At 42.8% G+C, this 25,863-nt stretch overlaps 1 protein-coding gene and 1 non-coding gene across 8 annotated transcripts in view; both read left to right on the forward strand.

The window, feature by feature from the left end:
* Positions 1-15,073, forward strand: part of UAP1 (UDP-N-acetylglucosamine pyrophosphorylase 1) — a 257,215-nt gene extending 242,142 nt beyond the window's left edge. For 6 of the 7 annotated variants that reach the window (XM_068239943.1, XM_068239941.1, XM_068239944.1 and 3 more), the window contains 10 exons: positions 620-913; positions 2,157-2,361; positions 4,814-4,989; positions 5,067-5,239; positions 6,475-6,668; positions 6,759-6,899; positions 7,212-7,400; positions 9,223-9,270; positions 13,145-13,211; positions 14,722-15,073. In XM_068239943.1, coding sequence (XP_068096044.1) covers positions 634-913; positions 2,157-2,361; positions 4,814-4,989; positions 5,067-5,239; positions 6,475-6,668; positions 6,759-6,899; positions 7,212-7,400; positions 9,223-9,270; positions 13,145-13,211; positions 14,722-14,814 — 1,566 coding nt within the window. In that variant the 5' untranslated portion in view covers positions 620-633 and the 3' untranslated portion in view covers positions 14,815-15,073. The remainder of the gene's footprint in view (positions 1-619; positions 914-2,156; positions 2,362-4,813; positions 4,990-5,066; positions 5,240-6,474; positions 6,669-6,758; positions 6,900-7,211; positions 7,401-9,222; positions 9,271-13,144; positions 13,212-14,721) is intronic. The other variant, XM_068239948.1, reaches the window with a different exon arrangement.
* LOC137523186 (small Cajal body-specific RNA 8) lies at positions 10,527-10,657 on the forward strand. The gene has a single exon (XR_011022548.1). It is a non-coding gene; the product is annotated as a small Cajal body-specific RNA 8 (non-coding RNA).
* Positions 15,074-25,863: the final 10,790 nt, after the last annotated feature.

Consider the following 25,863-nt stretch of genomic DNA (forward strand, 5'->3'; position numbering starts at 1 on the left):
CAATATGAAGTGCAGGCTCTCCTGTCACCTCCTAACCTCTAGCACATGGAGGGGTCTCTTCATACACCATGGCTACTTTTGACTTTTGCGTCTAGATAAACCATCTTCCTGAGAGTTGCCTATAAAGCCAAAATTCAGACATCCTTAGATGCTGTAGTGACATACAGTAGAATACAGTAAATTATCCAGGATACCCACTTTTATGGTAATTATCATGGTTTCGGGGGTCGAACTCTTCTATATATTCCCAGGAAATTTTAGGAGACCAGGTGTTTCTACTGGCTTTGGAATACACATGGAACACATTCTGCAGAGATGCACCTGACAGCACTGAAGATGTTGCTGCCTCTGTTATTTTTGCACATTGTGAAAAATCTTTCCTCACCCCAATATGCATTCTCAAACACTAATGTAAACAAAAAGCACTTTGATTTCTACAGTTCGTCTTTAAATGCAGATTTATAATTCCAGGGCAGGATCTAGAGCTGTCATTTTGAAGGGGATGTATTTTTCCCATCTGAGCACCCAGTGGAATAATGACTCATTTTTGGGGTGGATTGTACAAGAAGTTCACATTTTGGTGCTATTAGAACTGACATTCTGGTTTCCCTCCCTACAGACGTCTGAGAGAACATGGATGTGAATAACCTACGTCAGAGTCTGGCTGAGGCAGGGCAGAGCCATGTGTTGCAATATTTGGATGAACTGTCAGAATCTCAGCGGTCTCATTTGTTGGAAGAGGTACAGAGTTTAGACTTTACTGAATTAAATGGATTCTTCCGGAGAGCTATGGATGGATTCTCTGCCTCTTCCTCACAAGACAAAGTTGATGCCAGGATGGAGGCAGTGCCCAGGGAAGTGCTTGGCAGTGCCACGAGAGACAGGGAGCTTCTTCCAGAATGGGAAGCTCAAGGTACAAATTTCTCCTGCGTAACAAATATTTGGTGTCGTCTGGAGACTCTGTGCCCATAAGATTTGCATGCAACTTAAAATAAAATGTCCAGTTATTATACCCCCCAAGTTCACACTAATAATCATCCACCTGGCTTACTGATGCAAAGCCCACCTAGCTCTGGGCACCCATACATGATCTCCCACTTTTGGAGATCCAAGAAGTAGTGATACCCTTCACTCAGAGTGCAGGGTACCAGCTCAAAGGTTCTGGATAAACTTTTCTGTAAAAGCCGTTGCTATACATGCAATTTCTCAATCTCACCACTTCAGCATTTGCCTGCCCCCCCCCCCCCCATAACATTATCTTTGAGCCTAGACTTTAGTGTGGTGGGTTTTTGTTTTTTCTTTAATTTAAATGAATATCACCGTAATTTAAAACAATTTTACTGTTAATTTCTGGCAAACCAGTGTTCAATTTAAATATTAAACTAGGCACATGCTATACAGATGCTTAAAGGTGATTTAGTCTTAAACCATCTTGTAGTTTACCCTAAGAGTTCCAGAATTGGAGGTAGTGTAATGGAGTTATGCCTGGTACGCACCATGCAATTTCCCATCAGATGGGGCGATAGAGAATTTCCATCCAATCGGATTTCTGATCACTTCGTTGCAAATCGATAGGACCTGTTGGAAACTATCTATTCGACCCATCTATCTGATGTGAAATTGCATGGTGTGTACCAGGCTTTAGACTGTCAGAAAGTGGACATGTTGAGCTTAATTGTAAAATACCCAAATCTTTGTATTTCCGGTGCAGAAGTGTTCTTGCCCTCTTGTTCCCTGCCCTTTTGTTACATTACTGCTTAAACCACTTCTCTATGTATGTCCTGTTCAAGGTCAGTGTAGTCTCTGCAGCTGCGCTTGGCTCTATTCTGGCTATGGTTCTGTTGATATTGCCTGCATTTCATTGTCCTTGCCATAAAGCTTGTTTAGCGAATGGCTTTCAAATTCTGGTATCTGTTTTTTTTTTTTTTTTTGTGTTTTTTTTTCCTGAAATTTGGACTCCATTTTGGCTAAAGCCCTGTAATCGCTGGGTGATCTGTCACCCTGCAGCAAAGGGTACACTATCTTTTGGGTGACAGATGCTGTTCAGGCAAGTCATCAGCCTCCTGGCTTTTGCTTTGCAGGAGGGTGGAGGGAGAATGAGCGGAGCAGATTTCTGCGGGTGGAGTTTCATTTTCCTTATTTATTTTTCTCTCCAGGTTTTACTCAGATAGCCGATGGTAAAGTTGCTGTCCTGCTGCTAGCTGGTGGGCAGGGAACACGCCTAGGGGTGTCATACCCAAAGGGTATGTATGATGTTGGCTTACCTTCACACAAAAGTCTCTTCCAAATACAAGCTGAACGGATCCTGAAGCTGCAGAGGCTGGCAAAAGAGCGGCATGGGAAGGACTGCATCATTCCTTGGTAAGTTGGGTTCAGAAAATGCCATGGTGATGGGCCGAAAATATAATGCATGCAAAGTCCAACCACTTAAAATGTTGAACTGATTTCAAAGACATGAAAACTAAAAGTAGTGCATGTACAATGCTCTATGGGGGTTTCATGTCTGACAAGATTAAGTTGGAAATCCAGTGAACAGAAAGAAAAGAGACAGGAGTGCCGATAGTGTAGTAGTTTCACAAAAAGGAAATCATTCCACAAGTACTTACAAACACAGGTTGCTATTGGGGAACCACTGTTTTGAACATGTGGAGAAATCAGTTTCTACCCGGATGAAGTTATCTTCCAGACTTGGGCACCCCCCCCATCTAAGTCGGCTGAGGCATCCAATAAGGACTGCCTCAGCCAACAATCTGGCGTATGTATAGTGCCCTTCTCAATGAGCAACTGCCTCCATGACGTCCCATCTGCGACTCTGTTGGCACTCTGCCCCTGCATTGAAACATATCATGTTGTTAGCCTACAGGCTGACTACACGTCTGTAAAACCTCGGCCTAGCAATGCCACCCAAGGGATCAGGTCTCTATTCCCAACAGGCAACATTAATCAGTCTGTGTATGGGCCTTTAGATGCACACAATTTAATATTTCACTGACCTGTGACTTGGTAAAAATGATCTGATCAGAAGTGAATTCATCTCCTCCCTGAATGGCCTGCTTATTAGTGGTAACAAACACTGTGGGAGGCGCCCTTATATCTAATATCTATTACTTTCAAATAGGCAAAGTGTGCCTTACCTGTTATGGAGGCTCGTACACACAGATCAGGTAAAAATGAATTTATTTCAAGCACAAATGGACTGGACAACGCGTTTCGCGACCGCAAGTCGCTTCTTCAGGTCAAATAAAATGCTGTTAGCCAGGGACGTGTAGCGTGGGCGCCCACGCTACACGTCCCTGGCTAACAGCATTTTATTTGACCTGAAGAAGCGACTTGCGGTCGCGAAACGCGTTGTCCAGTCCATTTGTGCTTGAAATAAATTCATTTTTACCTGATCTGTGTGTACGAGCCTCCATAACAGGTAAGGCACACTTTGCCTATTTGAAAGTAATAGATATTAGATATAAGGGCGCCTCCCACAGTGTTTGTTACCAATTAGTACCCCACTAAGTGGGGTTATACTTACTGTAAGTCCATTATAGTAGTATCTTTTTCAGGGAGCGGCGACCAACAAGGCCGAGTGGAGACGGTACTTCTCCACATGCTCTGATGGTGGTTGCCTAAATAGCAACCCAGAATTGTGAGTATATATTTTTTCTGCGATAGACCATTTACACAACGATAATACACGATATTGGGCTCCCGGTGTCCCTGTGTTTTTTATCTCTACTAGCCCTACGATGCTTATTAGTGGATTCCAAGCTATGGTGTTAACTTGTTACAGAATCATGGAGTGGGGAAGGATTCGTGGTGCTCGCGGATAGAATGCAGACACCTGTGATCTGGTGCAGCACACTGGATTCTTGTGGTTATGATCCAACTTTTTTTTTTGTTTTTTTTTGGTTTTTTTTGTTTTTGTTTACCATTGTTTTCATTAACCACTTCCAGACCTTGGTAATTGGAAGTCTACACCATGTTTGGGACCTGTTATCCCTGCCAGGGTGTAAATTTCAATTGCAGCATGCTCCTGCCTATCGTGCCACTCTCCTGTTGCTGCAGCTCACTGCTGTCAGTATGACAGCAAAACTCCATGAGCTAGTCAGGTGCTGATTAAATTGGCTCCTGACCCTGTGATCACTGATTGGCTCACAGGGTGAAATCGGCCCCTGACTGGCTCACGGAGCTCTGCTGTCACACTGATTGCAGAGCGAGTGGGCTGCAGCAACAGGGCCATGCGGTGTGATGTCAGTGAGCCTCCGACCAAGAATTGAACTTTATCCCAATCAGTAGCTGATGCCACCTTTTACATCAGAAATCTATTCCTTTTCACAAACAGACCATCAGGGGTTGCTGTATGACTGAGGGGGCGCTGTATGACTGTTATTGTGACACTCTTTGAGTACATACTCCTGGCAGTTTCCTGTCTGGGAACCTTGCTGCATTGTGGGAAATGGCTGTTTCCAACTGCCAAAAAATCATGCAGCGGCTACATCACCTGCCAACAGTAAAAATGTCACCATTTAATGTCCGAATGTAAATCGGGGATTTAAAAGATTTTACAATGGGCAAACACTGACTAAATCATTTATACATAATTAATGTAATGAAAAAAGTGCTCCATTTTTTACAATATTTTCACTGGAGTTCCTCTTTAAGGGACTGGAGGCTACTGCTAAGAGGGGTTAAATGTAAAGGTACCCTAGAGTTTTAAAGCTTCTATATTTCAAGGTCTCTGAAATTTTTTTTAATTCCAGTACACAGATTGTGCTGAAGCTACGACTTACAGTTCTGATGTGCGCCTCTTCATATCTTACAGGTATATCATGACAAGCGGTCGTACCATGGAATCTACCCATGACTACTTTCAGAAACATCATTATTTTGGGTTGGAAAAAGAGAATCTTATTCTCTTTCAGCAAGGAATGCTGCCAGCAATGAGTTTTGAAGGGAAGGTTCTTCTGGAAGAGAAGGGCAAGCTGTCCATGGCTCCAGGTAGATTTTGACTCAGAATGGCTACAGCATTGTATGATGCAGTATATGCAAACAGCTAATATTGACTTTTGTTGCAGATGGTAATGGTGGGCTATACAGAGCTTTGGGAGCACATGGTGTGCTAAAGGACATGGAGAAGAGGGGGATAGAGTACATACATGTCTACTGTGTAGACAACATCTTGGTCAAGGTGGCTGACCCCGTGTTTATTGGGTTTTGTGTGAGCAAGGAGGCAGACTGTGGAGCCAAGGTAAGAGAATACTTGGACAATGCATAGAAATGAAATAATTCCTCCATTCTAATCTACCAAAACAGGGGTTCTAAAGGTGCCCACTAATGATCCAAATTTTGTCTAATCTTACCATTTATATGTAATATAAGGGACTGCCTAAATTATATAATCAATATATTTATTCATTTTACCCTTCTACATAGATTTGGTAAGATTGGACAAAAAAAGATTGGATCATTAGTGGCCTCGATTACTTATATAGCACCTGTGGGTTATTATTAATTTTTTTCTCTCCTAGTCATGGTAAAACTGGATGTAAATGCATAAAAATGAAGTGGTTGGAACTAAATATCACAATTAGTGCTAGATATCCTATCCAACAAAAGCTGCAAGTCACACAAGGGAATCCCTTCAACCCTTAAACAGTTAATCAAATAAAAAAAAAAAAAAAAAAAAAAAATAGCTGCGCTAAAACACGTTTATTCAAGTTTATGTACAACACCACAATAAAATGGAACCTAATCCACACTTCATTCACCTTACATTCAATCACACCTCAATTGTACACAATGGAAGGGCCCTTCCAAAGAATATTCCTATATGGCCACTGTGTTCTTAGAAGATCAAAACTAGTATTATAAAAAATTCCTCATCAGAATAGTCTCGTTTCCCGGTGCTTAAATATAACTTCGTTTCAACCCAGTTAGCTATTCTTTAGCTTCTCTGAAAATTGAGTCATACAGTTCACTAGTTTGCCATAAACTGTTCAGTTTCTCCCCGATATCCGCACTTTCATGCTCGGGTGGATATTACCTTTACTCCGCTTATTGCCACTGGCGTCTCCTCGCGGCCTGCATTAGATCCGTTTGTTGAATACAGATCCCGCTCACTGCACTTCGCCGCTGGCGTCTCCTCTCGGCCTACGTCAGATCCGCTTGTCAGGTCCAGCAACTTCCGCCCAGCTAGCTCTGCTCACTGCTATTCGGCTCACTCCCCAGTACCTGGGGAGTTTTTGCCCCAGGTACTGGCTTCAATGTAGAGGCAGAGCCCTTAACAGTACACTATCCAGCCACTGGATGCTGGTATTGGACTCTGTGTGGGGTTTCCATGCCAGACCTGATATGACAATTGTGCTGCAGAGATCTTATAGGCTAGCATTATTTGAATGTTACTTTCTCCTTGTGAGTTCCTAATGTTTTGATTCTTTCAACAATCTCCTGTTTGCCATCCTTATGAATGTCTTTCTGCTCTAGGTGGTAGAGAAGATGAATCCTACAGAGCCAGTGGGTGTAGTTTGCCGTGTAGATGGTGTGTATCAGGTAGTGGAATACAGTGAGATAACCCTGGCCACAGCACAGAAAAGAAGTGCAGATGGAAGACTTATGTATAATGCGGGGAATATTGCCAACCACTTCTTCACCAGAGAGTTCCTTCAGCAAGTGGTGGAGTAAGTGACTTGAATGTGTTAGCTTACAGGCACAGGCTTCAAAGGGGCTCTGCAACAAATCTTTATTTTGGCTTCCTTTCTGGCTTGCAGGGTTCATGAACCTCAGTTACAGCATCACGTTGCTGTGAAGAAAATACCTTACATGGATACACAGGGTTCATTGACTCACCCAGAAAAACCCAATGGAATAAAAATGGAGAAGTTTGTCTTTGATATCTTCCAGTTTGCCAAGTGAGTATGTAATGAGGTGCAAAATGGGCTGCTCTGGGAAAAATACAAATATATGGGTGCATCATATCTTGCAATGGTAAATGAGTATGTCATGTTGCCCCCACCCTCTTGTGTCCTTGTGTAACCTATACGCCATTTTGTAGTGCCATTCCAGAACTGTTTCAGTAGAATTTGTTTCTGAAACAGTCCTCCAGTACCCAGCTATGGGTGCATGAATTTAAATGCAATCCAGTCATTTCTGGTGTCCCCGTCCCCTTGCCTCACTGATAATTGTATTGCTTAAGTGTTTGACTGTCCATTTTTCATACACAGGAAGTTTGTGGTATTTGAGGTTCTGCGTGAGGAAGAGTTCTCCCCTCTGAAAAATGCAGATAGCCAAAATGGAAAGGATAATCCCAGCACTGCTCGCCATGCACTCCTGTCTCTGCACCATTGCTGGGTTCTCAATGCAGGTGGACACTTTGTGGATGAGAATGGTACCCACCTTCCAGCAATTCCTCTGTAAGTAACCAGCCTTAATGACCCATTACAGAATCTCCTCCTATAGGTAGCCCCGCAGGACAGATTTTAAGCGTGCAAGGCACTTGTAAGATGCTTGGAAACCATAATTTCCTAGTGGTGCATTAAAGGGCAATAAATGACAGTACATCTAGGCTAAATGTAAACCCCTTTTGATGCCAGTGTGGAAACTAACTCAGTCCAGAACAAAGTTAGGAGTGTATAAAATGGTGGAGCAGTGTTTAGAACCAGCTATTGTAGAGAGACTGAACTTCATAAACCAAGTGCAACTCCTGCTCAAAAATGAAGTTCCTTTATTACAATAGTCCCATTGGCATAGTTATAAAGTAGTAGTCTTCTTAAAGACCTACTGAGTTTGTCCTCATAGAAGACTTTTTAACCCAAAGGTTAGGAAAAAACCTCTTTAATAATTTCACAATGAGGGATGTTGTAAGGTCAACTTTTAATACTGCACTAGAGTATCTGAAGTGAAATCTAGCCCGAAGCTGTATGTTACAATTCAGTCCTAGAACTTGTCTGTGTTCATGCTTATTTTCACTGTAATAATTAAATACCCAGTGCTATAAATCCCAGTCCCATATACAGTAGTGTAGGTTTTTTAAACAAGATAACAATATGGGATTATAGGAAATCATTCTTACTGTAGATACTCTGAAGCTTCAATTGCATCCTTTTTTTACAGTTTGCATTGTGCTGCCATCAGCACACACTAATATGCTCCTTCGTAGAGGACCGTAGCTCAGGCAGTTATTTGGCATGTTCAAAGGGCCAGGCTGTAGTGTACACCGAAGTACAAATTGCCGTCCAGACAATTTAGTTTACTATATTGAGTACTGATATGCCTACTGAGGTGCGGCAGCATGGGCATTCTCAACTCTATAGGATTTTATTGGAAAAATGGACTATGTAGGCCAATCATTTCTAGTAAATACTAAAATGACTTGTATCCTATATTATTCGAAATTAAGCCAGTTGTCGTCAGTCCCAGACAACTCATTTGCTGTCTGGTTTGACAAGATGCTGTGATGAAAGTAGTCCTTTATAGGGAAGGTCCAAGCAAAATAAAAAAATGAGTTTCACTTGCCTGGGGCTTCTACCAGCCCCATGCAGCCATCCTGTGCCCTCGTAGTCACTCACTGCTGCTCCAGTCCCCCACTGGCAGCTTGCCTAACTTCAGAGGTCGGCCGGCCGCATTGCGTATGTTTTTACGCATTCGCGCTAGTGCAGGAACATTAACACATACACTTTTACGCATTAGTGGTGCAATGCGTAAAAATTTACGCATTGAACCAGCAACACGTAAAAATGTATGTGTTAATGTTCCTGCACTAGTGGGAATGCGTAAAAACGTACGCAATGCGGCCGGCATTCAAGGTCGGCAAGCTGCCAGCGGGGGACTGGAGCAGCAGTGAGTGACTACGAGGGCACAGGATGGCTGCATGGGGCTGGTAGAAGCCCCAGGTAAATGAAACTTTTTTTTTTTTTTTTTTTTTTTTTTTTTTTTTTTGCTTGGACCTTCCTTTTTTAAAGCATGATGTCAAATGCAGTTAAACAGTTTCTTCCATCTTGGTTTGGCAACCTCTAAGTATATGGCACCCCATGTCCTGATTGTCTGCGATTGTCTGCAGAGGTTTAAGATGACTCTCAGAAGTTAAAACCTTCATGGGCATCTTCACTGCTCTAACCTGAAGCAACTGACCATTGAATTGTTCTACAGCTGGAAATTTTCCATTTGATCTGGTATACAAAGCTAGGTACATACCATGCAATGCAGTTTTTCACCACATGTTTATTTTCAAAACAGCAAATCCAGACACGAGAATGGAACTGCGCAGGACCACCCTCGGACTAAGTAATTATGGGTGCATGGTGCAGGGTCTCTACTAACAGGAGTCTCTGCTTCATGGTGGAGGGAAGAAGTACCATACCTTAAAGCTACTCCTCTTAAACTTTACTCAAAGGTCTTTCTCTAGGTGCTAACCTCTGTCCTATAGCTAGACTTCTGGTATGGTGAACAAAGGTGACTTGTATGACGAGATGGAAAATGCCTAATATTTTGTAGCTCAGCCAGTTACCTTATATAGATTACCATCCTAATGAAAACCAACATAAACGTAACCCCAGGCCAAAAGTTTAAGCACTTCCTTTGGTTGTCAAGTCTCATGCATCTAGCCTTCATGACTCTTTGTCTATCCTCAGGGTTGTTTCATACAACAGACCATTTGGAGTGGGCAGCTTAGCCAATGTGCTGTGCTCTGAATTGCAGAGTGGATGCATGATTGGCAATGCATCCACTAATTATCCTGCAGGGGAGGTATGCCCATTGTGGTATTGCAACGGACATTCCCACATCTGGTATTAATCTGCAGCTATCCACTCCAGAAAATCATCCAAAAGAGGACCTAGTGTGAACTGACCCTCAGAGGATAGCCGTTTCTGTTACTGGATCTGTTTCATTGAAGATTTGAAATTAGACTATTGGGTGCAATAACACATTCTGACCAATCAACTATCCCTTGTTCTAGTTACTCAATGAAAAGTTGAACTTCAGGTGAAAGACTGCTGTCTATCTTCTGGTTTACCTACTTGGGATGATTTACTGAGACCAGCTTGCTGATAACAATGTGCAGAGGAATTCCTGGTTTATTAAGGTACATACACACGTCGGATTTGTGCAAACGACCGGTCGTTTGGATGTCAAATCGGGCGTGTGTATAGTCTGGCGTTCTGTCGCCAAGCGGATCGCTCAAGTCCGGCCTTATCAGCTGAACAGACTGTATACACACCCGATTTTGACGTCCAAATGACCGGTCGTTTGCGCAAATCCGACGTGTGTATGCACCTTTAGTTTGGCTGTTTGCAGTGAATAGAATGGAACTGGTCTCTGTACACCTTCAGGAAAGGACTCCGGATGCATACAATAGGACCTGCTGCATTTAAAACTGTATGCAAATGAAGTGGGATTACACAATTGACTCTGCCCCATAGGATTCCATCAAGAATTGACACTTCACTTTACACCTGTGCAAAGTGACATAGAAATGCAGATGAATCAGAAGTTTAAAGGGGCACTATGGCAAAATGTGTTTAAACCGTATGTATGCCTACTGGGAGATTGATACACAGGTGGAGGTAAAATCTGCTCCGTTTGTCACAATATCTCCCTAAAATATCAATGCTTTCTGATGACCAGGGCAAAATGAGAGAAATTGCCACGGACAGATACGGAGCAGACACGCGAGAAACGGGGGGGGAACTGTACACCTACATACAATTGGTCCACAGTAAATGCACTTTTTTTTTTTTTTTTTTTTTTACTTCCTGTGTAGCAAATCACTTACAATAGATACTTACTGAAAGTTCAGTCAGTATTTTGGATAAGTCCTTCTCATGGGGATTCTTGTATTTCTTAACTATTTTTTAAAACCACTCCCTGGAACAGATCTATACAAATATGCATGGCAGGCTGCCTACTCGCATACTCGCTATTCTGACAGTTGAACTGTTGAACTGTACCCCTGCCATGTAAGGAGTGCTTTTGAAAATAATAGATCCTAAGAATCCTTATGAGGTGGACTACTCCCAAATCTGTTATAAGAGGTTCAGAACTGGTGGATCATAATGCCTACTGGCAGGTGACAGCTACTGTACATAGTGAAAAAGTGAAGGGAAAAAATATTGCGTTTACTCCAGGACTAATGTACATCTTATATGGAGGTGTACATTTTTTAGTTTTTGCCATAGTACCCCCTTTAAGCAACTTCTGTAGGGAATCCGTTCTTTGTAAACTGGAGTTCTGTGAAGGTGAACCTCCCATAGTGCAAACTCCTACAGAAAGTTCATGGAGGTATTATGCTGATGGCAGGCTTTACTATCCCAGCCATGATCATGGGGATACATGTTCTTTAGAATCTGTATAGCAGGAATGTTTCCTATGAAAACCCTTTTTTCCTGGAGTTCACCTTTTTAATGTTGCTGTACTGGTGACGTGTAGGTCTGGTTACTGTCAAAGTCCTACTCAGAACAAATGAATGCATGTGCTGACTCCACACACCTGCCCACATCAGAATTTTTACATTTGGGTCTCTGCATACTTGTCGGTGTACTTCTGTGTGTTTCAAGTGAAGCCATGGTCCATACTGGCCATCTCTATTTTATATATTTTTTTTTTTTTTTTTTTGAGGATTTGCTTTTACATACCTTCATTGTCAAGGAGACCTTTTTGGCCTCATAGGTATAGAGGTGGGCACATGTCCCCAGCACAGCTTGACTAAACCTCCCCTTCCCCAGTGTTCCACCAGGATTTGCAGCCCTTGCATGATATCCACATATGCAAGAGATCCTGGTGGAAGGTGGAGCAATGCGCAAATCAACTGATTTGCAGCTGATTTCTATCAATTTGATCTACCTGACTGGATGGAAAATCTAGGTTGATCTGCTGCTAGTAGCAGATCCATGGCTCAGTTGCATTGGATCTAATGGTCCAATAATGCATCTAGATTTCCAATAGTTCATTCTGAAATCTATTTAAAATAGATATATTGTGAATGAAAAGGTTTAAAAAGTTGTGACAATATCATAGGATAAAGTGAATTGAATAGGGGCCAGTGATGAATAGTGTGGTGGATATTGAATCTAGAGTCACAACTCGAGGAGTTGCAGGAGGGTTTTTTTTTGTTTTGTTTTGTTTTGCAAACCTGAGATTTAGGAGAAACCTTTAGATGCTTGCCTTGGGATTCTCCAGAGGCTTCCCCCCCCCCCCCCCCCCCCACCTCAACATCCCAGTGCCTGTGGCCAGATTGCACAGGCAGTTCAGCATTGTGTTGGTGCACAAGTGCCAGCTATCTGCACAGTGCGGCTGAGTTCATCACCAAACCCTTGTGGACAGACTTTCGGGGTCCCAGCATTAGAACAGCAAGGAGGGGGAATGCCTCTGGATTATCCAGGGGCTTTGTTGTACTGGGGTAAGTGCCCAGACTGGACACTTTTTCCATTCCAGTATACTCTTAAAATACACCGGTCACAAACCTGGGCATGAGGAGGAATTGTGTTGTAAAACATTCAGCAAGGAATATATCTGAAGCTTCAGAACTTTACCTGAAGTAATGTGCACATTGCAACTTGTATATTTGCAGAGTCTTACTATTGGGTCCCAGGTGTGACTAGACCTGCCCCCCCCCCCCCCAATATGGAAGCTCTAAAGCCCACCTTGGTGTCAATTTACTGGCCCTGCTTAAAATGAGTTTTTGGAATGTGGTTTTCAGAAGATGACCTTTTCAACGTTTGGTGCCCTGCTTTGTGGCGGTTACTTTAATTCTAGATTTTTGTGAATTCATATGATCAGTTCGCTCTTTGCCTACTTTAGCCCTGGTCTACTGAATAAACCCTTCCAGGTTTTTAATGACTGGTCTTGCAAAACTTCACTGAGGGGGCGGTAGTGCAGATGTGGCCCACCAAATCCCTGTAGCTGCTGGCCCACATCACTGCAGTTTAGTAATTTGTTTACAATTTCCTGGACTAGGGGAGGTTCGGTGATTTCTCTCTGACCTTCTCGGTGAAGCATGTGATTACTAACACGCCAGTATGCATGATCTTTACTCTGCCTTTCTCTTATAGCTATATACTATGCAGCTTTTCCTAGCTGGCCTTATCTTCCATCTGTCAATTAACTTTTTACAGTGCTGGTTTACAGTATGACTTTTTTTTTTTTTTCTCTCCTATTTTAGTATGCAGGAAGCCGGTGATGTACCCATTCAGTGTGAGATTTCCCCACTTGTCTCCTACGCTGGAGAGGTAGGTTATAGTCCCATTTAGGTTCTAAATCACAAATTCTTGTTTTGGGAACCGTAATCTCCAAGTGAAGCTAAAGAAATACACTTCTAACTATGTAGACTAACAAAATGTACAGGTCTTCTACAATCAGCTGCTCAGTTTTCATAGGATTCTTGATTTGCTGCAGTATACAGCATTCAATAAGTGCACATAAATCGTGTCCATAGACACACTGCCACCCCCCATGTGTCGATGTTTCATCTCTCTGATCTGAATCTGATCAGAGGAATCCTTTTTTTTTTTTTTTAAATCTATTGAAAATTAATTGAATTGCTGTTGCACTGATCAATGTAATTCATTATTATGGGCTGTCAATCTACTGCTGATTTATTTTTTTTCCATCCAAACTATTTTCTGCAAACATAAACTCAAGTTGATCGATGTGACATTTTTAATTGAACCGACTGGGAAAATCTGTTTATGGCCATCTTAAACTTATAGCTGAGAACCATGTACTATCAGTGGAGAAGGCCCTCTAAGCATCATGGGACATGTTGTTGTACATGCGCTGAATGGCTGCCTTGGCAGAGTTCATCTATCGTGTGTATGAAGCTTTATGCCTAATTCACATGAGTGGCTGTGCCCTTGTCTCTGCTGATGGAGAAACTAATGCTGGTAGCATTTTAGAAGTCTGTCTGATAACACATGGGTGGTCATCATGTGACACAAGTAGCATCTTGGGGGCAGCACCTGCTTCCTGCCTGTGCATCATTTGCGCTGTCTTTTAGGACTGCAATACAGCACACCAGACTTAGGACCTCATGCCTAAGGGCTGGTTCACACTTGGGTGCTCCCCCTTTTTTTTTTTTTTTATATTTTTTTTTCTTCGCGTCAATCAGCAAAGTGTTAATGTAGCCCTATGGCATCAAGCTCCCTGCAGCGCTTTGGTGATCATTATGTGATTCTTTTTATGTTGAATGGAAACACGAGTTGATGCAAAATCGCGATGTGTGGTTGTGATTTGCACTTATAGTGTGAACTGGCCCAAGAGCAAGGCCTGGGCCCCACAAGAACCTTTTACAGCAGTGTTTGACAATTGCATGGATTAACAAGTGCTGCAAAAGATGAACCGTATGAGGGGTTACACTGCAGTGTTGCAATCATGAAAGCGCTATATGCCACATTCTTGAAGCAATTGCATTGACTGAGTGTAGGGAAAAATGGCATTCCTTCACAATGGTTACAGGAATCCTGCACAAAGTTGTGATTTCAGAGATGCTAAAATACACTAAATTGCTGCTAGTGGGTCCCAGGCTTTACTGCAACACTATCCGCTTATAATCTTTACTAAATAAGGGTGCGGGTTGAAGTTTGTGGGTACTCTGGGAGACAGACAAGGGCTCATTTAATACATAAATAAGACCTATTGGCCCCATGCAAGTCAGGTCTCCACCTTGATGATTTACCAGCATGTTTGTATTATGTTGCCCTCTGCAGATCGTCAAACTGACCATTTTCTTTCCTCAATCAGGGGCTGGAACATTATGTGAAGAACAAGGAGTTGCATGCACCACTAACAATAGATGAACATGGCATTCACCAGTCAGTGCGGAATGGCCTATAGGATCTCGCACAGAATTCCAGTCATAATCTGCATTTACATATTTATGTTGTGGTACTAAGGGGGGGAAATCTAAAGGTACTTGAACTCTGAATCACAAGGGTCTTCCTACGTGGCCTGTCAGCTTGGGGGAGATTTTAGCATGCCTTTTAATGCCAAACCTATGAAGAAGCTTGCATATTTATAGCAAACTGATGTGAAGGTAAATATTACATATTTTTTTAAACCTGTACATAGTCCTTGTACATTTACAATTTTAATGGTAATGTATGATCTTTTTACTATGTATTTAAGTTGAGAAAATAAATATTTTAATGAAATTATCAAAGTCCTCCTCCTTTTTTTTTTTTTTTTTTTTTTTTCTTTCCTTCCTATATGTATACTAGAGAACTGGGGACGTTAGATGGTAAAGTCTGGTTTGCATGAAAATTGTATGCAGCTTAGACTGGGAAGATGAGGTACCATACATTTTTGTATTTGACTGGTCCAGTTCCATGCTACATAAAATTAGCATGGAAGCTGGCATTTCACTAACCTATTTCAAATTATGACATGGACAGCAAAGGACACAGATGCTGTATTGTCTAGCTTGCTGACAAACACACTAACAAGGGAGTACACCTCTCAAATGTAAATTGTTAATGTGTTTTTTTTTTTTTTTTTTGTTTGTTTTGTTTTTCTTCATTGGACAACACTGAAGATATGACACTTTGCTACAGTATAAAGTAGTCAGAGTACTTCTACTATGACAGGCATGGGCAAACTTGGCCCTCCAGCTGTTGAACTACAAGTCCCACAATGCATTGCAGGAGTCTGACAGCCACAGTCATGACTCATAAAGGCAAATGCATTGTGGGATTTGTAGTTCCTTAACAGCTGGAGGGCCAAGTTTGCCCATGCCTGTACTATGAGAACACCACAGTAATCACAGGGCACAATAGGGAAAGGACAGTTCTGGTCCTTGGATGACATAGTCTCTTCCACAGGAGAGAAGGCAAACCGTGAAACCCACCTTTTTGTGTTTAGAGATAACAGCCTGTCTAAAGGTGGCCATACATGGTACAATTTTTTTTTTTTTTTTTTTTTTTTTTTCATCCAACCTTACCAATTCTATGTAGTATAAGGGAACTGCCTAAATTAACCTTTCAGTATATTCACTTAATTTACCCTTCTACTACAAAGAAATGGTAAGATTGTATGAAAAAGTACCATGTATGGCCACCATAAGGTAACTCTCCCTTATGCTAGGTACACAAACAAAATGTTTCTTTCCCTTTTCCTAATTTTTCATGTTAAATATCGGAGGCAAAAGCTTTAATTCATTGTATAGGATTTAACTCTATTGGGACAAACCAGTGTTTGATTGCCTGAAGGCAAAAAAGTATGAAAAGCTGAGTCACTGACAATGTTTAAAACAAGTTATATTTCCTCTGCTCTCTGCAGACAGCTCAAACACAGGCAGCTTCTGAGCGCGCGCACACACAGATGTAAGTGAGGGAAATCTTCCCCCCCCCCCCCTCATTGTTCACTTTCCCATCACAAAATGAGCAGACTGCTGTCAGTTCAGAGTCAGTTACAGTAAAAAAAAAGCAAATTAAATGTGCATTTACCAGCACTTCAGGAACTCACTCAAACTCATGTTAATAAAAACACATTCATCGATAGTATCCCTTTAAATGTATTTGCGTTTCTTCTTGACTGTAGACTTTCATAGATGCATCATAATGAGAAACACTCCTTGCCTCATCTGAAGAGGAACCTTTCACCTACATTTTTGCATGAAGTTTAGTTACTAGCATGTGGTCATAATTTTCCAGGGGGAAGGGTGTATGTAACAACATTTGAGATAAACACTAGATGACGTGAGATCTGCAAATACTGTATTCCAGCGGAGGGGGGGGGGGGGGGGTTGTAAATAAAGAACAAGACCATAAGCTTTGTACATATACTGTCCAAAACAGGACAATCAGGCAGCTATTGTCACTCCTTTGAAGCTATGATCCTGTAAAATGTAAGTAATAGGGTATGTGGCAGTACTGCAACAAATGCTGTATTGTAGCAACCTGAATTGAAGCTGTTTTCTGCACATGATTTTGAAGGTGGAATCACAGCCTATTGAAAGACTGCATCTGAATCACGTGCAGACAAAGTGCTGGCTGCAATTTTACGCTGACCGAATCCCTATAGCCATGCATGGCACGATTCAGCTGCAGGTTCAACAGCAGGGGTGCCATGCTTATTTGAAAATGGACACAGCACCCAGTGGAAACCAGGCCCTAACAATATCCTAATATATGTGCATGGTGACACTTTACATATCCAGTTTACTGAACCTTGCCCCCCCCCCCAGTGGCAGTTTGTAATTGTAACTCCCACATGTCCAAGACCATATTTGTAATTTCTGCCCCTAGGCCAACTTTCTTGTTGCTCCCTATCCAAGTGCAACAGCGCCCTCCCCTGTGTGTAAATCTCCCTCTTATGTGTAATAGCCATTATAGCAATCCCTATTTTTAATGATCAGCTTTCTTGAGCAGCATTTCTTCTCTTCCATATGTTGCTTTCCACTTGCAGCCTTATCTTTTGAATTCAGCTAACCTTCTTTTTTGTGTTTAAGCCACCCCATGGGTAGCTGCCACCCAAGCTTGGGCCTTTGTGGCCTTTTTCAGAAATCCAGCCCTGCACATGTCATTTAAGACATGATGGCGTTGCCTAGCAGCAAAAACTGCAGTATGGCCCAGTGCAGGGCCGTTTCTTGGGCAGGGCGGCCGCCCTGGGTGCAGACCGTCAAGTAGAAGGGGGAACACGGGCAGCTAGGGAACTGGTGATGCTCGGTGCAGCCAAATGGAAGAACGAAAAGATTACCAGCCACCTTCCTTAACTCCTCCTGGGCTGCCTGCATCCGATGTCAAGACATCACATCACCACCACGTGATGACACCTGATGTCCTGTAGCAGTACTGCAGGCTGTCATTGCGCAGCGACAATGGAGGAGTCAGCTTTCTGGGCTTTCTTCGCCTGTAGGTTTTCCTTGTCCCTGCTTTCTCCTGAATGAGTGGCTGGTAACTAGTAAGTAGGCAGATCTACTTGTGACCTGTGGCTGTGTGACCCTAAAAAGTAAGGGTTCCCAAGTCCACAGGGGTGGAGGCAAGGGGGTGCAATTTTTACACCCTCGCCCTGGGTGCAATTTTAGCCTAGAAACGGCCCTTCGCCAGTGCACAAACTGCTAGCAGATCCTCAAAAGGAGGTTTTTGGAGCAGATTTCAGAGCGATTCTAGGCATGTTTTGAGATGTTTTCTAAACATGCCTAGCATTTTTGGGAGCATTTTTGTGTAGCAGATTACAAATATTGTTACAGTAAAAGCTGTTACTAAACAGCTTTAACAAACGCCTGGAAAAATCGCTCTGATCTAGCGTTTTCAGAGCGGTTTGAGCTTTTCCTATACTTTGAGGCAGAAACGCTTCTGCAAACCTCAAAAGTGCTGCAGGACCCACATTTGCGGTTTGCTAAAAACTTCAAACTGCTGGTGTGCACCATTCCATTGAAATACAGTAGCCAAGCGGTTTCACACGTGGAAGCGGTTTGGAAAACTCTACAAAAAACACTTGGTGTGCACCAGGCCTTAGTCACAGATTTGACTCCACTTGGGAGGCTACTTCTCCATTAGGGCTGAGCATGCGAACTTGAAACTGCATAGAAAACAGAACTTTAATTTGGGTTTGTGGCTGGAGGTAACATTAGTTAGTTTTAAAAATGTATCAATGCTGCCATCTTGTGGAAATTTGGAAGACTAACAGCCTTACTTGTAATAACCTAAAGACATAGGAAAGGGGAAAATTAGAAATCCTAATCACAGCCAAGTGTGCTTTTGGGTGGCAAATAACATATTAACCAATGTAATGAATCTTTAATTCAGATACAAAATGTGAAGTGTAAGATGTAGTTCTTGATACTGGGTATCTGCTTTCTAGCGTTTTTTTTTTTTTTTTTTTGTGTTATGGATAATGGAATACAATCACACTACCTCCTTATGTGTGCCCCCCCCCCCCCCCCCCCCCCCCATTGCCAAATCTACCAGTGGTCTTAAAAAAAAAAATGAATGGACATGCTTTATAAGTAGAAGTTTGGTGACACCATAACTTCCCCACCTATAACTTGTGCCAGAACTGTTAGAGGGGACCCTGTATTGGGGAAGATAATTATAGGTCACCCAGTTTTGTGCCCAGTAGTTACACCTCTGGGTGACGGTGAAAGGATGACACACAGTAACTATTAGTTTCACTGGGACAGTAAATCCTGTGCCTTCCGCCCTGTTTCGCAATTTGTATTACATGACAGGAAAAGAGTAGATGACTAAACAAAATGAGGTCTTCAGCCACTTATTTCGACACCCTCTGGATTAAAGGGGGAATGAAAGAAAATGACATTTGATAACTGCTTGTTTCTGAGCTGAGGATGTCCTTTATAAGGTGTCAAGTAATTTTTCTCCTGCTCTCCTAACACCCAGTCAGCTTGTCTCTTTGCTGTTATGGCAGGTTAGAATATATAAGGAGTGGAAATTCTGAACATGTAGTCATTGACTTGCAACACTAGCTACTATGTAGGCATGTATGAAGTTAATTAGCAGGAGGTGGTGTTGAATGTAATATTGCTATATACATCATAGGGATGCTGTTTTACACCAAAAATTGTGATTAACTATGCTGGAACTATGCACATTGCTTCCTGAGTGTATTATCTTCTGCTTTTTTACAGGAGCTGTACATTAATTGAAAATGTAAGGAGAAAGGGTGTCACAAAATGGAAATATACAGGTGAAAACAGTGCATGGTGAATAAAAAGAAAATGAATTTTCAGGGGAGCTGTTGCTGGATCTCACTATGCTACACGGTTAGATGAGGTGGCGATGTGGCTTATCAATCGAGCCGCTGATGCGGCTCAATTGATAAGATCCAACAGGTTGGATCTTGCTACCGCTGATTCCTTGCTCGTTCCCCACGAGGGGACAATGGCAGGGAATCGAGCTGGAGATGAGCGGGGAATCTAATCCGGCGAGCGGGGACGCGGCGGGTATGCGCAGGGATGTGGAAGAGGCGATCCAGCGGCTAATCGAGCCGCCGGATCGCCTCCATCTCCCCGTGTAGACGGGGCTTTAGGCAGAGGTCACAATTGAGAGTATTGTATGCATAATCACACCAGAAGTTAGTAAATGTTAATGGATTACTGTAGTTCACATATGGTAAGTGTTTTGTTTTTGCTGCATGTGGGAAATGGACTTATTTCATGCACTGCTTTCCCAATCACCACATGCGTTATCCCTTGACAGTCATCTCTCTATGGCTGGATTAACCACATGCATTGTAAAGCAGATGAATGCACACAGTGTGCAGGAAAATGACGGCAGTGATTTTTGCACATATTTTGAACCCCCACTGCTTCAGCTGCACAGAAAGCACTGGTTTATTAACCTTTGAGTGGAAAAGGGGAAAAACATTTCTAAAGCCTGGTACACATTTTCAATTATGATTGGCCAATCACTGACCAATTTTACCACCTTTATAATAGTATGAAGGTCAACAAATATGAAATACTATGAGCAGATTGTGTAGGTAAACTCTCCTACTACATGGAAGTGATTTGGTCAGTGATTTGCTAGTCCATAATTGAAAGTGTATACCAGGTTCACTGGTAAGAGTCAATGTTTTGTCATCATTGGTATGATTCACTAACATGTAGTATGTGCTGACAGTGCACATACTGTTACTTTAATTTTGTAGAAAATTGCTTGTTACAACATTAAATAACTTCAGCTTACAGTGTACCAGAGATCTACAGTAAGGTTTATACATCCCTGGGGCTTCCTCCAGCCCCATGTGCATGGATCACTCCCACGCTGCCATCCTCAGCCTTCTCCAGCTCCGGTACCGGGATCTGTAACTTCTGCCAGTTGTGGCCAGTCTGACGTAAGAAGTGTGCTCTCCATGTAACTCTCCAGCAAGAGAGCGACCCGTGCGGGTGGGGCTGGATGAAGCCCCAGGTATGTCTAAAACTTTTTATTTTAGATCATCTCTGGTTTCCCTTTAAAGCTCATCTGATGTGATGGCTGCTGTATTTATTTCCTTTCAAACAATACAAGTTGCTCTTTGGCTGCAGCAGTCTTTGAATCGCACACCTGAAACAAGCATGTGGCTAATCTAGTCTGACTTCAGTCAGAACACCTGATCTGCACGTTTGATTGGGGTCTATGGCTAAAATAGTGGGTGCCAGGCTCTCGTTACAAAGAACGCCTATGGTGCCCACTGCAATAGCCAGCCCAGACCCCTGCTATGCAAACTGCACCCACTATTTGTAGCTGCAGTTTGCATAATGGGGCAATTCTGGCATATGATTTTTTAATGGGTACATAGTGCCCTTTGTAAAGATACTAACTGCAGGCAGTTAGGTTGACATTGGGGAGCTGTAAGCACCATATTTAACATTTATGTTAAATATTTTTTTTTAATGATCTGAGGGGTGTAAGAAGATGAGGAAATTCTCTGCACCATTTTTTTCCCCTCACTTCAGGTACCCTTTAACTGTTAACCAAAATATGAGCCCTTAATTTAAAAGAGGAAAAATAGCATATGGGCACTAGAGATAGCTCGATCCTCCGATTTTCGGTTTGTGAACCTCAAACGTGAATTTCCGCAAAACTTCAGTTTGCGCAAACTTTCGCAAACTGCAATAGACTTCAATGGGGAAGCGAACTTTGAAAATTAGAAATATTGATGCTGGCCACAAAAGTGATGGAAAAGATGTTTCAAGGGGTCTAACACCTGGAGGTGGGCATGGCAGAGTGGGATTTGATGCACAGCAGTGTTTTAAGGGCAGAAATCACATTGCATGCTAAATTTGAAGGCCTAAAGTGCTTTAAAACATCTTGCATGTGTATACATCAATCAGGGAGTGTAATTAGTGTTCTGCTTCACACTGACAGACCAAATTTACTGTGTAATGCACTGCAAACAGCTTTTTGTGTAGTGACGGCCATGCTGGACTGGTGTGCACCAGGGCCAGAGTGCAGGCGATAGCGGTTTTCAAGCCCATATGGTCGCCGGGCTGAGGTAGCTCAGTGACAGAACAGTGACTGTCCAGCTGATCAAATTTGGTCTGTCACAATGAAGCAACATTATTATCTTGGGTGTCACCCCCCCCCCCCCGAAAAATAACTCATACAGCCGGCGGTTATTGCTTCATTGTGATACGCAAGCCCCTTCACTGCGGCAAGGTAACTATCACGAAGGGGAATTGACACATTTACATGCCTTTTGTTGCAGCTGCAGTACAGCCAGAAAAATTGGGCAGACGTACACGCACCAGGAAAAATGTCGGCCGCTGCTAGCAGCGGACTTAAAAATTCAGGAATCCGCCTGAAGTCCTGGACCGTGGTGGTGGTGAAGGTAGTCAAATGGCCTGCAGGCAGAGATGCTGTGTGGGGAGAGAATTTAGTCTTTGGGCATGCAGTCACAAGGCGTGCAGGCAGAGATGCTGTGTGTGGGGACTGACTTAGTGTTCGGGCTGGCAGTAGCCCTCTGGGATCCATGCCTCTTTTTTGATAAAGGTGAAGTACTGAAAACTTTTGTGACCTAGGCGACTTCTCTTCTCTGACAATGCCTCCAGCTGCGCTGAAGGTCCTTTGTGACAGGATGCTTGAGGCAGGGCAAGACAAGTTTGATGGCAAATTGTGACAGCTCTGGCCACAGTTCAAGCCTGCGCACCCAGTAGTCCATCAGTTTGGAAAACGCTACAAAAAACGCTTGGTGTGCACCAGGCCTAACTAAGCTCTCCCTACTCTAATTACTGCAGCCACACGAGTGAAATGGCCGACGCTGCTGTAAGAATTTAAGTATTATATGCTTGAATTCGTAGGCCTCAGTTATTTTAACTGAGGTTAGTTAAAAGACTTTGTGGTAAATATTATGGAAAGTCGTGCGCAATCGCCAATGATTTTCGTATGGTCCTGCACAATTACTGTCAGTCCTGTGTAAATGTGCAATAGATGTCTCTTTCCCTCTTTTCACACAGCCCCTCACATCCTGTGTCAGGTTGGAAAAGAATTTCACATGTGTCCAACCCCCCTGGGCAGAGCCATTTGGCTACCCAGCTCATCTCCCCCAAGCCAGCTCAAACTGGCTGGGATAAAAGTTCCCTCCAAGCTCATAGACTCAAGCAAAGAGAACTTTAATTTATTAATAATTCAAAATAGGTTTGGCACAGCAAGACAAAAATGACATTTCCTGATACCTAGAAATCAGTTCTAGCATTCACCTGCATTGCAATTTTCTGGCTATCAGGAATCTGTAGAGAAACCACTTTATCCGGCCTGCGTAGAGCGAATGCGATAGACTAGGCATGTATAGCCTCGTTTAATACAGGGTCGCAGGCTGCTTATGAATATAGTCTCGGATTTGTGATGCGCCAATCTGGGGCGGAGTCACAGATTATTAATTGGTACACTTTTTTGCTGAGTCTGGGGGGGCGGCAACCTGCTGATTAGGAGGTAACCCTGCCTTAAACACACCTACTTTCCAGGAAGTGACAGCCCAAAACTCAGGTCCTATAAAAGTGGGGCGGGACCAAACCCACCCAGTTCTCCAAATTCCATCGACCAGGAACGTCCAGGCAGGCGTTTAAGGAGAGCCAACGCCTGCTGTGTTCAAGGACTCTTAACCTGAATGTCTACTTTTAAACTGGACTCTTTTTCTTCATTCTTCAAATGGACTGCTCAGCATAACTAAGAACCTTCTGATTTTATTCCTTTTTTATTTTTAAGCTCTGTGTGTGTATATGTTAATTGGTGTATATAACTGTATGTAATGCATTTTTGTTATTTAAATGTTTTAAAAATCGTTTAGCGGTTATGACCTGTTGCTGAACATACACAATCGTACCTAGTCTCCTGAAATCGCTACCCTGTGTTCAGGTGTGCTTTTATAACCCGTATGCGAGAACCCGGCCCAGATAGAACGATCTGACCCAGGTTCCTGCATACTGCTAAGGGTTAATAGAGCGGTCTCTAAGTCCTAGTATAATTACAGTAGCGGGCTATGTAACTCGCTTGGTGGCAGATCTTTGAATTGTATGTGTGGGGTGAATCCATTGGCATCCGAACGCTCCCTCCGCGAGTCGGTTCATCAAATTGCAAAGTTGGGTTACCCTTTGTGATGTACATGACCGTGTGAGAGGATTTCTGACGCTGATCGATTGACCCCATCCGCAGACCGGCCTTGCGGTCTGTGACATTTGATTTGCAGAGAAGATCTTTAAGGAGCATTTCTAGAAGCACTGAAGAACAGCGTGATTCGTTACAAGGTTACGATGTACAGACAAGGAAGGGAGGCAGTCTTGTTCTGTAAACATCGAGTATTTTCATATTTCCTAAAGGTAAACTGTGTTCTTTTTAGATTAAGAGTCAGGTCCCTGGAACATGGAATTTTCCAGGGCATGCACAGTAAAGACTGTGCTTGTCATAATATCACGGGGTCTTATCAGCCAATAGCTGGCGATAAGTTATTGATCCGTCCCTGCTCCTCAGATGTCACATTTTAACTCTTCACAGGTTAGTATAAGAAGAGCTAACGTGGCTCCCGGGGGACTACTACTACTACTACTACTACTACTACTACTACTACTGCTGCGTCTTCTTACTTCTGGCTGTCTTCCACCCTTTACTCTTTTTGTAATGTCTTGTCATATTATCTAACTGTATGCTGTATATATGCCTAGATGTAACTAAGAGAGGCCTGATCTAGCTATTAGAGATAGATCAAGTATGCAAGGAACGCAAAGATTCTACAGACATAGAACATATCTGTATACTTGTTTTACAAATAAACTCTTGAACTTTGACGACGTCTAAGAAGTTCTATCTCCTATGCTGTTGCTGTGGTGAGAGTTGCGTTATCACATTTCCTGTGATATGGTGCTGAATGAAGGTGTAGTGTTGTTGCCCATAGCAACAAACTTATAGATTCTTACAGTTGCCTGCCTTTTATAAGGGGGGCTCCAGGAGGGAGTGTAGCCTGATTGGCTACCGTGTGTCTGCTGACTGTGATGTAGAGGGTCAAAGTTGAGCCTAATGATGTAGTATAGGGGGTGGATCAAACTCTCATAGTTTGTGGTTCACCGCGAACGTGAACCAGCGCCGGCGGACTGCTCGGACCATCTCTAATGGGCACTCTGCCTGCTAGGTTACCAAATACAGTAGAATCCGTTTATAGTAAACTCCAAGGGCCCTGGCCAAGTAGCTTACTATAGCAGAAAGGAATATACATTGTATATTCATGCAGGTGCATGTTTGGTACCTGGGGACTGAGTTTACTATGAGATTCTACTGTAGTAGTAGATTTAGATCTGTGCCTGGGAATTATTTTAAAATAATTATGTTGCAAGTGATCACATAATTCCTAACTTTCTGAGATAGAGGGACACCTTTAAGCTATATCTTGTCAAACCCCCATTACACCCCTTGTCACGCATACCAGAAAGCGTGAACAATGAACAAAAGATATAGCTTAAATGCAAGGTGGTCTATCTGCCATTAATACTTTTCCTTTATATTAATATATGAATATAAGCAGTACGTCAATAAGATGATGGGAATAAGTCACTTAACATTTTTTTTTAAAGTGGAAAATATATATTGATACGCATCTATACACCAGTCCAGTAAGAGGAACACATTTGGAAAAAAGGACAGAGGAACGGAGTTCCTGAAGGAGGACTGTCTCTCTGAAAAAGGGATAGTTAGGAGCTATGACATCGCCTACCCAGGGCTGCTTCAGGCTCCAGTGGGGCTCCCCCTCCCAGAAAATGTATCCCCCATGGTCCTCCAACCATCTATCAGGCAGTCAAGCAGGAGCTGCATTGATGTGTGCTCCAAACAGTGGCTGAATATGGAGCCTGCTGCCACTGCCAGCCTTGTCCTTGAGGGCTGAGCCAAGTCTTCACAGTGGCTCTGATGACTGGTAAGGGTCACACAGCGAGCCAACCCCTGGCCCCGACACTCACATTGC

This window comes from Hyperolius riggenbachi, chromosome 6 (genome assembly GCF_040937935.1).
Source record: "Hyperolius riggenbachi isolate aHypRig1 chromosome 6, aHypRig1.pri, whole genome shotgun sequence".
Classification (NCBI taxonomy): Eukaryota; Metazoa; Chordata; class Amphibia; order Anura; family Hyperoliidae; genus Hyperolius; species Hyperolius riggenbachi.